Source organism: Tamandua tetradactyla, chromosome 2 (assembly GCF_023851605.1).
Source record: "Tamandua tetradactyla isolate mTamTet1 chromosome 2, mTamTet1.pri, whole genome shotgun sequence".
Taxonomy (NCBI): domain Eukaryota; kingdom Metazoa; phylum Chordata; class Mammalia; order Pilosa; family Myrmecophagidae; genus Tamandua; species Tamandua tetradactyla.
Genome location: NC_135328.1, coordinates 13,761,888 through 13,774,520, shown reverse-complemented (window position 1 = coordinate 13,774,520; position 12,633 = coordinate 13,761,888). Strand labels below are relative to the sequence as shown.

Below are 12,633 nucleotides of genomic sequence, written 5' to 3'. Positions count from 1 at the left end.
CTGAGCGAACCTGCAACCCCTGGGCTGGCTCTTTGTAGGAAATTAAAGGGCTCCCAGGGTATGGAGCCCGGGAGGTACACTGGCACCCACCCCAGCAGCCAGCTCCAGGATCTCCCTGCCCGCTGCCCGCTGTGGTTCATCCCTCAAACGTGGTCTTGAGTCCCTCCCAAGGGCAGAAGACAAAGGTGACACTCTGCAGGTAAGGAGGTTCTGTTACTCATTGGCTGAGCTGCCTGGGCTCTTCCCGCTCCCCTCTCCTCCCTATGGCAGGGATAAAGGTAACATAAATTGTGGCAGAGACCGCAGGTCAGGGATAGCCTGCAGCCGGTGCCCTTTGGCAACAGTCACCAGTGCCCAGCGGTGGGGCAGACCTCATGCTGAGGGCCTTGCTACCAGCTTCCATCGTCACCGCACCCCACGATGAAGGCACTAGCTCCCGTTTCCTAGAGGTGGGACCTGAGAGTTAGCCTCACCCATCACCATGCAAATGGTAAGTGGGGACCAGGCCTGCACCCCAGCAATGTTCCAGCCCTGTGGGCTGGCCCACATGAACCCCAAACACTGATCCTGCCAGGGGAACCCCAAGAAGAAAGGCTGCAGTGAGCCCACACGGCATCACTCCCCATGGCTGGGCCCCACACGGCATCAGTCTGTCTGGGTGGGAGACTGGCCTAGCCCTCACAGCTCCCACGGAACAGGCCTGAAGACTTCTCAGGCCGCGCAGTGAGTGGCGTCCCACAGCACAGGGACAGAGCAGGTTTGCTGGGCTCTGCGGGGTGTCTCTAAACCCCTCCACACCAGGCCCCTGGGCAGTGGACAGCTGCTGGACAGCAACCTTGCCCAACACACCTTCACGGGGTCCCCGCCAGGTTCCAGGACAGCAGCATGGCCACACCAGGCGCCACCCTCTGAGCACCTGTGCACCCCAGGCCCGACTGAGGCACCCGCTGGTATAGACACCCACATGAGATCCTGCTGCCTCCCAGCTGTCGCCCCCTGCAAGCTTTAGGATGCCCCCTCGCCCATGTGCCTCTGCTGCACTGGAACGTGGGACAATCACGCACCTCCTCCCAAAACTACCTGGACATCTGCCTCACTTGCCAGTCAGACACTAGTCCAAGTCGGAGATGCCACACTCAGCCAGTCTTAGCTGAAGGACCTGGCCTTTTCCAGCAGCTTCGTGCCTCTGCCATCCCCAACTCTGCCCAGCAGGGAAGCCTGCATTTGAACTTGCCCCTCCCACAACCTGACACTTGGCCATGGCTTAGGCTCTAGAAGCCTCTGCTTCCCACCTATAGATCAGTATACATGGTGGTGGCACCGCAGGTGCTGATGGTCCCCTCCTCTCTGCTCTGGGAACTCAATCAGGGCTGAAGCAAGGCCACACGGGCTGGGCAAGAGCACGGGCCAGCGCTGGGAGCAGGCTGTGCAAGTGTGCCAGCTCACCTGGCACCGGGCCGCTCTGTTCTCGGGAAACATGACCATCAGGGCGCCCGAGACAGCGAGGCGTCCCAGGCCTCGGCCAAGAGCTGCTGTGTGGGTGTGTGTGTATGAAGACGAGGACAACAGCATCTGGGCTGGCCTCTACCAGGGCATCGCCTTCCAGCAGCGGAATTAAATGTCCTGGCTGACAGTCCAGGCCGTGCGGCAGGTCCAGCTGGGCTGGCCGAGAGCCTGGCTGCTGGGCGCTCTGCATACAGATGCAGCCAGCTACACTGGCTGGAAAAGCACACATGGACCCTGAGAGGGAAAGCGAAGCACACATGGACCCTGAGAGGGAAAGCGGGACCACTGTCCTCCCAATGCCCGGAGACCCCATCCTACTCAACCTGTGTCTGACACAGACGCTCTTGTCCCCTGGACCCAGAGCACCCCGCACTTGCCAGCTCTGCAGATTCCTTCCTCTCAGCTCCCTGCCAAGGGACGGGAAGTCTCTAGAACTCCGTCGTGGTTCCCCTCGACAGGAATCTGGGCTAGTCAGGTTGACAAGGCCCGTGGAAGCCAACGGAAACAGGGCAAACAAAAATTCAAAGGAGGTGTGCAACTCAGATCTAGCAAAGTGACATCCCTGATTCTCCTTTCAGAGACAGGCATGTTCTTCAGCAAAGAACATTTTGCCCCATACCCCACGGGACCCACTGCAGCTGCGGCGTGGGTGCAGTTTGGCAGCTCGCCAGGCTTTGCACACATCATCTTCTCTCCTAGCTGCTTTGGATTTGCTTCCTCGCTTCCTCTTCTCTGGGGCATGTCTTCCGGCTCTCCACACTCCCCCAGCTGCCCTGTCTCTTGTTTGTGGGCTCTTGTGAGACCCAAGAGTGTCCTGAGTCCTGCCCCTTCATTGTTGCGTCCCTGCGTGCAGCTCGGGAGGTCTGGACAAGTAGTTCAGCTTAAGTCTGATTCCTTGGAGGATCCGGTGGCACCTGGAGACAGCTGTGGCCCAGGGTCATGGACCAGGAAGGAAAGGTGGGGACTTGACCCTGGGCCTCTGCCTCCTGGCCTGGACACCCCTGGAGTTAAGGGGCACAGCGCTCCCCCACCGTCTCGGGGGATGGCCCGGAAAGCCCCTGCAGCACAGGTCCCACTCCTGCCCTGGGGAAGCCGAACTCCAGGAAAGAACATGTCAGTGGAAAAGTCAGGATGCTGGAAAAAGGCAGTCAGGGATTAGGTCAGCCGCCCTGCTTTTTTCAAGTGGTTCAAATGAGAGCAGACAGCTGGGAGGACGCTCCGCGGAGTGGATGCCATCACTTCTGCCCAACACCCAGGGCTGTGGAGAAAGCTCATGGCGATGGTCTGTTTGGTCCTGTTGCCCCTTGAAACATCAGCAGCTTAAAAGCGGGCTTGGCTCCTGGCCCAGAACTTACTGGTAACTCCCACCCTCTGGGAGTCCCCGCCTCTCCATGTCCCTCTTCTCCAGTTCTCGGCTCCGCAGAAGAGGAAGGGTCCTTCCCCCACAGCCTGAAGCAGAGCCCCTCTGGTGGCCGAGTGCCAGCCCTGCCTCAGTCACCCCCCCTTCCAGGACGCCTGCCGTGGGAGGATGGGCAGCGGGTCCTACATCGGGGAATGGGCTGCCACGTTTCACGTTGGACGTGAGGGAGGCACACGCTGGGACTGAATGGCAGCTCAGGGGTGGAGTTCACTTGCCAGGAGAAAGAGCCCACTCTACCTGGGAAGATTCCAGAACTTCCCAGACCCACGGGGCTCTAATCACTTTAAGGCCCACGCAACACCCCAGGAACAGAGCAGTGGGGCCTGAAGGCTCTGCCATCCACACCAGGAGGGAAGGAGCAGAGCTGAAGAATCAGGCTCTTGCCTCCAACACACCCCAGGACTGATCTTGCCTGCCACAATCCTGCTGGGCGACCTTGGGCTAGTGACTCAGCCTCTCTGGTGTTGCCATCCTGAGCTGTGAAATGGCAACATGATTCTGCTCCTTCCAGGGCACTGGGGGCCGACTGACTGCCCAGGACACAGCAGGCATGTCCTCATGAATCAGCCCTTGTCCGCGTCCCCAGCCTGCTTCTCCAAGCTACGGAAAAGACGGCATGCTTGCCACCTCCATTCCCACCTCCGGCTGGAAGCCTCTCACTCTCCGAGGCATCTGTGTCCACATTTCTGAAAATGCAAAGTCCAAATGACTCCTTCCACGCTCAGTTTTGGAAGGAAACAATATGTTTTCCTGCACAGGGAGGCCTTTAGGGTCCCTCTTTGCAGGCCTGCCCCAGGGCATGCTCAGCCAGCCTTGCCCCTGTTCCCACTCAAGGCCCAGGAGCCAGTCCTTGGGACCCCGGAGCTCACCAGTGACAGAGCACACGTGTTCCAGGAGAGGATGAAAGATGCAAGAAACCATGGCACCCCAGGCAGCCTCGGGACCCTCCACCTAAGAGTGTGCAGCCTGGCCATGTCCCCTGTCACCAGGATGCGCAGATGGCCGGCCAGGCAGTACTTGGACAGGGCCAGCCTGAGCACCCACCAGCTCCTACCACCCCATCCTGTGAGACAGGACCAGGCCTGGGTGTCTCCTCGGCTTGGGGACCAGGATGGCCGAGTGAGATCTTGGGCCATAGGAAAGGAGGGAGGGGGCACTAATCTGTCCCACAAGCCTTTTCCTTTGGGTCTCTTGGCAAGGGAGAAGGGTGCTGGCACCCTCCCCAGCCCCCTCCCCCCCTGGCCTCAGGGATCTCTTCTTTTAAACACCAGGGACTTCACAGAGAAAGCTCAAGCACATGGTGTGTTTGGTCTTTGCGCTGGTTTAAAAGGATGTATGTACCCTAGAAAAACCATGTTTTAATCCTAAATCCATTCTGAAAGGCAACTGTTCCTTCTAATCTCTATTCAGTACTGTATGTTTGAAACTATAATTAGGTCATCTCCCTGGAGATGTGACTTAGGGAGTCACATCTTGATGTGATTTTGAGTGATCAAGAGTCGTTGCTAAACGGGGTTAGGTAGAGAGGTGTCTCCACCCATTTGGGTGGGTCTTGATTAATTGACTGGAGTCCTATAAAAGAGGAAATATTTTGGAGAATGAGAGCAATTCAGAGAGAGCAGAATGGAATGACACAGCCATGAGAAGCAGAGTCCACCAGCCAGTGGCTTTTGGAGATGAAGAAGGAAAATGCCTCCCGGGGAGCTTCATGAAACAGGAAGCCAGGAGAAGAAGCTAGCAGATGACACCATATTCACCATGTGCCCTCCCAGATGAGAGAGGAACTCTGACTGTGTTCGCCATGTGCCTTTCCGCTTGAGAGAGAAACCCTGAACGTCACCAGCCTTCTTGAACCAAGGTATCTTTCCCTGGATGCCGTAGATTGGACATTTCTATAGACTTGTTTTTAATCAGGACATTTTCTCGGCCTTAGAACTGAAAACTAGCAACTTATTAAATTCCCCCTTTTAAAAGCCATTCTGTTTCTGGTATATTGCATTCTGGCAGCTAGCAAACTAGAATAGTCTTGTTGCCCCTTGAAATATACGACAGCTTAAAAGGGGACTTGGCTCCTGCGTCATAAGAGCCCAGGTGACAGAGGACAGCCTGAGGTCCTGGGCCCAAATAGAGAAACGTGCCTCTGTCACGGCCACTAGAACTGTCCCTGCCATTGCCAACTGTGGGCCAGAGAGCCCTGGGGTGACTGCCAGCTTACCAGGCATGGCTCTGGGGCGGGGGCCTGCAGAGGCCCTCAGAAGTACAGGCAAGTCCCGGAGGTTCCTGCCCACCCTCCATGGCCCGTCATGCTCACCTTACAGGCGAGGGCGCTGGGCTCAGACAGGCACGGCCACGGGTTCAGGGTCACCAGCTGGGAGTGGGAAGTGAGAGTGTGCTCCCCAAGACCCATGGGACCCAGGGGTCTACATGCTTGCTAGCATACCCACCCACTCCAGGCTGGCTTTGGAGGGGTCGAGCATGACCTCCCCGTTAGAGCCAGGTTCAGATTAGGGCTGGGGGAGCAGAGGGGGTCAGGTCCGAGAGAGTAGGGGGCTGCTGGCACCTGAGAGGACCACATACCCTGGTGCAGAGCATGCACCCAGCTAGGTGAGGTAGCGTCTGGAGAGCCCCAGGGGTTGCAGGGAGGGTGTCTTGCCCCCTGGCAGTCTCTGTCTCCATTCCATGCCTCGATGGGCCCTCATCATGGGCAGAGGGGACCTCTGTGGAGCTGCACATACCCCAGGAAAAGCCCTGGCTCCCCAGCAAGCTGTCTAGAGTTGAGCAAACCCAGTTTGGAAACCATGCCATGGCGCAAAGCTCCACTTGTGGGTGCCAGCAGGGCCTCGGCCCTCCCTCAGGGTAACAGAGGCCTGGCTCCCAGGAGCCTGCAGAGTTGGATGGCAGAACATGTCCTTCCAGGGGACGCAAGGGGCTGCTGCAGAAGCACATTTAACAGTGCGGGTCCCTCCTTTTTCAGAGCCTTCCGGAGCAGCCACATGGTTAAAATGGGAGGGGAAGCTAAAGAGTTAAATCACTTTTATTTTCAAAGAAAGAAAAATTCTGTTTCCCTTACAAGACACAGAGTGGCTGGGCATGGGAGGCCAACCCACTCAACTTATCCCTAACATTGTCATGGGGAGAAAAGAACAAAAATGTAACTGGGGGCCACTAATGGCCCCACTGCTTTTGGTGACTTCATTAACAAAGACAGCTCTGGTTTTCCAATGCAGACACGTCCAACTGCCAGGAACTCCGGGGCTGGGGAATCGCCTCTGTCACACCATTTTGTGAGCCTGTATTCACAAAACTCTCTCACTCCTAACAGGGGCTGCAGCAGCCACTACCGAGACTCTCTTGTTCAAATGGAAATCCACAAGCGGGGCCCTCCCGGCTCCCCAGGGAGGCAGATTCCAGATGTATCTGTGACCTACGAGTGCCAACAGAAGTCTGTTGCCTGCAGTGTCTGCTGGGGGGACAAGCCCAAGGAGGCAAGGAGGGGAGGTTAAATTCGAGGCTCATTTCATTTTGAAAATTCAGAGTTGTTCTTGTTCTTTAATACTAATACTTGGGAACAGTGACAGGACCCACAGAGTGGCCACGTGTGCACGCGGACATGGATTCCCCCTTCCATGTGCTTCACCCCTGCAAATGGGTGGGGAGACTACTCAGGATACAGCCAGAAGACTGGAGAGCAGGCATGCGTGGTCACTTGTACACCAAGCTTCGCAGCGGCATTGTTCATGATTGCCAAAAGGTGGAAGCAACCCTGAGCGTCCACCCACAGATGAACGGATAAACTAAACACGGAGGATACAGACGATGGAATATTACTCTGCAGGAAAAAGGAATGCCGCCCTGAAGCATGTGGCAAAATGCATGAACCCTGAGAACATCGTGTCCAGTGACATAAGCCAGACACAAAAGGACAAATATTGTATGATCTCATTGAAGTGAAATAATTCTGATATTTAAACTCACAGGCATAAAATCTAGAATATAGTTTACCCGGATATAGAAGGAGGCCAGAGGGTGGGGGGTAATTGCTTAAGATGTGCAAAATGTTTAATTCGGGTGAATCTGAATGTGTGGAAAAGGGCAGAGGTGAGGGCAGCATGTTACTGTGAGAATAACTGGCAGGGCTAAAAGGCATGTGAGTGTGGTGGAAAGGGGGAGTGTAGAGTCGTGGATGTCACCAGAAGGAAGGCTGGAGGTTCAAGTATGCAAATGTAAAACAGTGAACCTTTGTGGTGGACAATGCCCATGAATAACTGCACAAACATAAAAAGGTCCTGTTGTGAACCAGAACAAATTCACAAACTTTTGCAAGGAGTTAATAATAGAGGGGTATATGGGGGAAAAAATGTACCTATTGTGAACTATGAGTTATAGCTAACAGCAATATCTTAAATGTTTCATTAACAGTAGCCAGCACTGGGGTCACTGATGAGGCCTGGGGATAAGGGTATGGGATGTTTTGTGTTTTCTCTTTTTTCTTTTAGAGCAATGAAAATGTTCTAAAATTGATTTCAGTGATGAATGCACAATTATGGGGTGATACTGTGAGCCACGCTGATTCTACACTTTGGATGGAGTATACGGTGTGTAAATGCATTTCAATAAAACTACCTTAAAGAAAGAGAAAGAAAAACTAAACAACTTAGTTGAATTTTAAAATGAGGTATGGACTATTATGCTGCCCATTTCTCAGATGGGGAAACCACCTGGGCCGTGGCCCACCTTTCCACCTGCTTACCTGCGGGGATTACCACTGAGAACACGAAGCAGCTACGAAGCACTTACATCGAGGGAAGCTTGTGCCTAACCGCACGTGGCCGCTTGTCACTTTTACCAAGCTCAGAGGTAGGTGCATTTATCACCCCATTTTACAGGTGAAGTCGAGGCTTAGACATGCTTAGACAAGGCCCCAAATCCAGCTCACAGGATTTAAGCTGAGTGCTCCCTCCACCCGGTTGGCCCTGCTCTACCTGCTTCTCGTAGTTAAGCTACCTGTTCCCAGGAACAGCTGGGCCAGTCTCAGAAATGGCCTAGCCCAGTGCTTTTCAAACACACTTTAGCCACTGAGCCCTTGGTTTGAACAAAAACTTCCATAATGCCAAAATATGTGAAAGGAAAGGTAACCTAGCAGAGGTTTCCGGTTGAGGGAGCAAGTCATCTGAACTCTTTCTAGAAATACAGATTCCAGGGCTTGCCGCAAACCTGGGGCCCCAGCACCTCAGAAGACGGGGACTGGGAATCTGAATTCTAAAGGCTCCTGGGTGATACCAAGGCCTGGGGCACCTGGGAATCAGCAATCAATTGCAGAGGTTCTCAAACTGCCTTTTGGCAGCAGAACAACGCTTTCCAACTCCAGCTTAGATGACCCCAATCTATCAAGGTGAGAAAGCAAGACTCTGGAGATCAAACTGGGGGTCCCCCAGATCTGCATTGCTCAATCTCCCGCTCCCCAATTTCTGCTGCATTTCCCGGGAGAGACAAGCTCCGGACTAGATTCAGTATGGACACTGCTGATTTCGAACACCTCTTAACTAAGCTGGTATATGCCTTCCTGAGGCTTCCACTCCCTGGGGAGCTCCACCTTCCAAGCTCTCCCAGAAGGCGCATGTACCCCATCTCCAGGACAGCCCCTTGGATACCTGAAGGTGGTCTGCATGTTTCTACGAGGCTCTCAAAGGACCCCCATCCTTCCCAGGCTAGGACTTTAAGTGCGGTGCCACTGTTCTCCCCGTGTGGCCACCATTGCCATGGGCCATGCACATCCCTCCTGACAGCGGTGGCAGCTTCCAGCAGAGATGCCATGGCCACGTCCCAGTGCCAACTGGTCCCAGAGGACAGAGACGGGCCTTCGGGGCAGGGTCTGAAGACGAGAGAGACCCCTCGCGGGGCGCCTTCCCCGGGCGGGCCCCTGGGACCCCCGCCCACTCCCACTCACCTCAAACACTTCCTCGTCCAGAATCCTGGTGCCGAACACGATGATGCCGTTGACGTCGATGCTGGGGTGGCTGCTGCGATCGAGGAACTTGGTGACCTTCTTTTTGCAATCCAGGACCAAGGTGACATTCTTCTTGTGGACGCTGAGAGCGATTCTGTGCCACCTGCAAAGACACAGACAGCCCGGGCAGGTGAAGGGGCGGCTGGGGTCCCCGGATGCCAATACAAGTGGCTTTTGCTCAGATTACTCAGGAGGTGATAAAGAATCCCCATCTCCTACCCAGACACGGCAGAGCAGCGGGGCTGACAGATCAGCCTCCGGAATCTGACAAGCCCAGGCTCACATCCCAGCAATGCTACGTGTCACCGTGTGGGCTGCTCAACCTCTTTAAACCTCCAGCCTGTCATCTCTGCACTGGGGACAACGGCCTAAACCCAATGGGCCCGTGGGGAAAGCACAGCAAGAACACGCTGAGGGAGCAGGCCCGAGGCCGGCAGCCGTCACGGCCATCAGAGGAAGAGGGAGGAGGCTGTACTGCTTTGACATGAGCAGGACAGTGCTGTCTCCCACAGATCATCTGGACCACCGATGACAAGCTGAGTTTTGCTCAGAAAAGGCAGACTTGATGGATCTGGACAGAACTGTCAGTTAACGATTAACACGAGGACCAAGCCTCGAAGGCCTGCCCAGAGCATGGCCCCCACCCAGGAGTGTTAGCCAAGGCAGGGGTGGCTTCCACAGTGCCACCCAACAGAAAATCCTGCCAAGCCCTGCTTTTTATGTTTTTAATCGCTCACTCATGCATTGACACGTCCGTCTCCTTGTAGGAGGGTTTCAATCCTTCTGGAACACGTTGAGTATAACTATAGCCTCCCACGTCCCTTCTGATACAACAGACCAGCATTCAGTATACTTGAGTGCAGTTAACAGAGGGGAACTGGAGGCCTAGGGTGGAGAAGGAGCTGCCCAAAGTCACAGGGAACCCAGGCTCAGGACTCCCAGCCCAGAGGTCTCGGCACAGTGCCGCTCCCTGGGACGCCCGAGCACCGTCCGCTGTGTGAGCTGCCCTCATGCCCCACGTCTGGCCGGCGGGCTGGAGGCACCCTGCTCCATCCTTCTGATGAGACGGGGACTGGGTTCCAGCCAGTGCCCACTTACTTGCCATCCGACAGGTTGATGCCCCTGAAGAGGGGGTAGTCTTCGGGGCCCGGTTTCCCTGTGTGGTCCTCGTAGAGGAAGACGGGGGAGCGGCCCATTTCCAGGCCAATCTGCTGGATGCCCTGCTCATTGTAGATGGAGACCAGGAAGGCCTGGCTGCCCTTCTTGGCTCTCACAGTGGTGAGGATGGAGAAGTCCTCGGGAAAGGCCGACGCTGGAACAGAGGACAGAGATAACGAGGCTGTTGGGAAGCCTCCAACCAAAGCCTGGCGCACAGCTCTGCAGAAAACCGGACCAGACACCTGGCGGGGTCTGCTGCACACAGTGGGCGCTGGCGTCGCCGCACAGCTGCCCTCTGATCAAACCGTCCCTGCAGCCCTTCCTCAGTGCCATGCGTCCGAGCCTGCTCCCTCAGGCTCAGCTCAAATGCAAAGCCCTCTAGGAAGCCCAAGTGTTCCTTCCTTCTGGGGGCCCTCAGCGCTCTGGTCTCAGTTCTTCAGCTCAACACATCTGTGTATAAATCCCAATTAGAACCTTCTGGAATGTGAGCTTTCTGTTTTTAATGCAGCTTTGTATCCTTTGGAGTGCCTAAACTGTGCCTAGCAGAGTGTATCTCATCAACATCCACTGAAGGGAAAAAGAGTGTATGTGGTGGTGGTGGGGGGCACTGGCAATGGGTTTGGGATATGTTTTTAGAACTGCATTTTTTAACATTTCCTCGTTCACATGCATAGGAGAAAAAGGGAGAAGGAAACCAAAAGATATCAATGCAAATAATAAAACAAAAAACAAATCTGGTGCATTGATGGGAGGGAACATCTTTACAACATGGTCCAGACACCCCCTGAAGTCATCAGCAGCCAGCTCCAAGCTGGCCCTGGCCAGCCTGCTCTAAGCTCCTTGGTCCTCCGGACATGTTTGCCCTTTGTCCAAGGGTGTGTCAGGAAGGCTGTACCTCTCCTCCCTATCGATCCTGATGGCAAAGGCAGCCATTCTTGCACCACGTGCAATCTGCAATTCTGCCTAGCGCCGGGGCTGACAGAGAGTGTGCAGCTAATCGATGTGCAGCTGAGTCATCTAGAAATGCTCAGTCTGAGTCGGCATGCTCCTCAGAACTAGCCGGAAGGGGTGGCATTCCAGGTGGTGAAAGTGAGGGGCCTAGAACTACTGCCCGGCCGCCTCGGACTAATGCCAGAAGCTGCAGACCTGGCTCATGGGCACGAGGGGGGAAAGCCAACTCTGATTAGGTCCTCCCATTCATTAGACTGCAACGAGGTTGACCAGATGGACCCTGAGAGTCATTAGCTCCCACCTGATGCAGAGCTGGGCTGGGCTGGCAGATGGCCCCAGAGAAGCTATCTGTGAGTGCCCTCTGCTGATGGAACTGCAGTGCGGTCTCTCCTGCTTGCAGCTATTCAAGCAGGGATTATTGCAGGGAGCCATGCAGGGAGAAGGGGACATCACAGACCACCAGGCTGATGGCACCCTAAGGCTGCCATGGGGTGGAGGAGAAGATGGCCTGCAGCAGTCTTCCCGCCCTCTGTAGGACACAGCAAGGGGACAGGTCTCGAGGGCCGAGTACAGAGAGGGGCCAGGGCTGCTTCAGACACTCTAACCAACCAACCCCAAAGCAAGCTCAGAGACCTGAGTAAGAGCCTCAGGCCATGACAGAGGCAGGTTGGAGAACCTACTCTGTGATCCCAGATCCCTCCAGAAAGATTCTTAAGGGGTAAGCCCAAGGTTCCCAGCCCCGGGTCACGCAGCTGCTTGTGGGGACCTGTCTGCAGTGCCCTACGCCCTGGCCGTGGCCCTCCACCCAGGAGACTGGGCCACAGGGGACCTGATCAAACCCCCTCTTTCCACCTGATGGGGTCAGCCAGGGCAGTCATGTCCATCTAAGAGAGAGCCACTCGGGCCACCCTTCCACTTCAGGCAGGCGCCACTTGGGAACAGATTGGCTGAGGCCACCATTTCCATGCAGCCATCAGCTTCACACTATCCTTTAAATGTGAGGTGCGGGAGGGGGCATCCAAGAACAAGGCTTTAGCGATGCCCCCATGGCATGCTTACAAAGGGGTCCCAGCCGGCGAGGCCAGCAGCACTGGCTGGTCCCATCCTGTCCCCGCGACAGGGGTGCTGGGGGCTCGGGACAAGGTCCCTGACCACCCGGGCAGACTGGCAGGTGTGATTTGATTCAGCGACATGCTAGCTCCCATTTGCAGGTGAGCCACCTGTCCCACCTGTCCCACCCACGACAGTCATCACTGCGTCCCGAAGAGTGGAAAGGCTGGGAAACTAGAGAGCTCGCCTTCCCGACGGGATGCGCTGCTCAGGACCAACCTTCACCTCCCGCCAGCAGCTCATTAAAAGGCTGTTTCTTGATTTTTAAAATCTCTATGGTAACACATTTTCTCAGCTCAGATAAGCTAAAAGGATAAATTATGCTTAACACTAATCTAGCTCCTGGCAACATAACAATGGATTTATTGTCACTGTAGAGACGGTCCGTTCTTGTCCCTGGCAGGATAATCCGCTCCGCCCGGGCGTCCTGGGCACAGGAGTCGGCTGCCGGACACGTCACATTTCATTTCTCAGACAGAAG

The 12,633-nt window shown here is 55.4% G+C and overlaps 1 protein-coding gene across 6 annotated transcripts in view; it reads right to left on the bottom strand.

Moving 5' to 3' along the window:
- Positions 1 to 12,633, bottom strand: part of COL5A1 (collagen type V alpha 1 chain) — a 168,859-nt gene that overhangs the window by 115,414 nt on the left and 40,812 nt on the right. For all 6 annotated transcript variants that reach the window (XM_077139687.1, XM_077139695.1, XM_077139680.1 and 3 more), the window contains exons 3-4: positions 10,032 to 10,245; positions 8,874 to 9,036 (exon numbers count right to left, since the gene is read on the bottom strand). In XM_077139687.1, the coding sequence (XP_076995802.1) occupies positions 8,874 to 9,036; positions 10,032 to 10,245 (377 nt within the window). The remainder of the gene's footprint in view (positions 1 to 8,873; positions 9,037 to 10,031; positions 10,246 to 12,633) is intronic.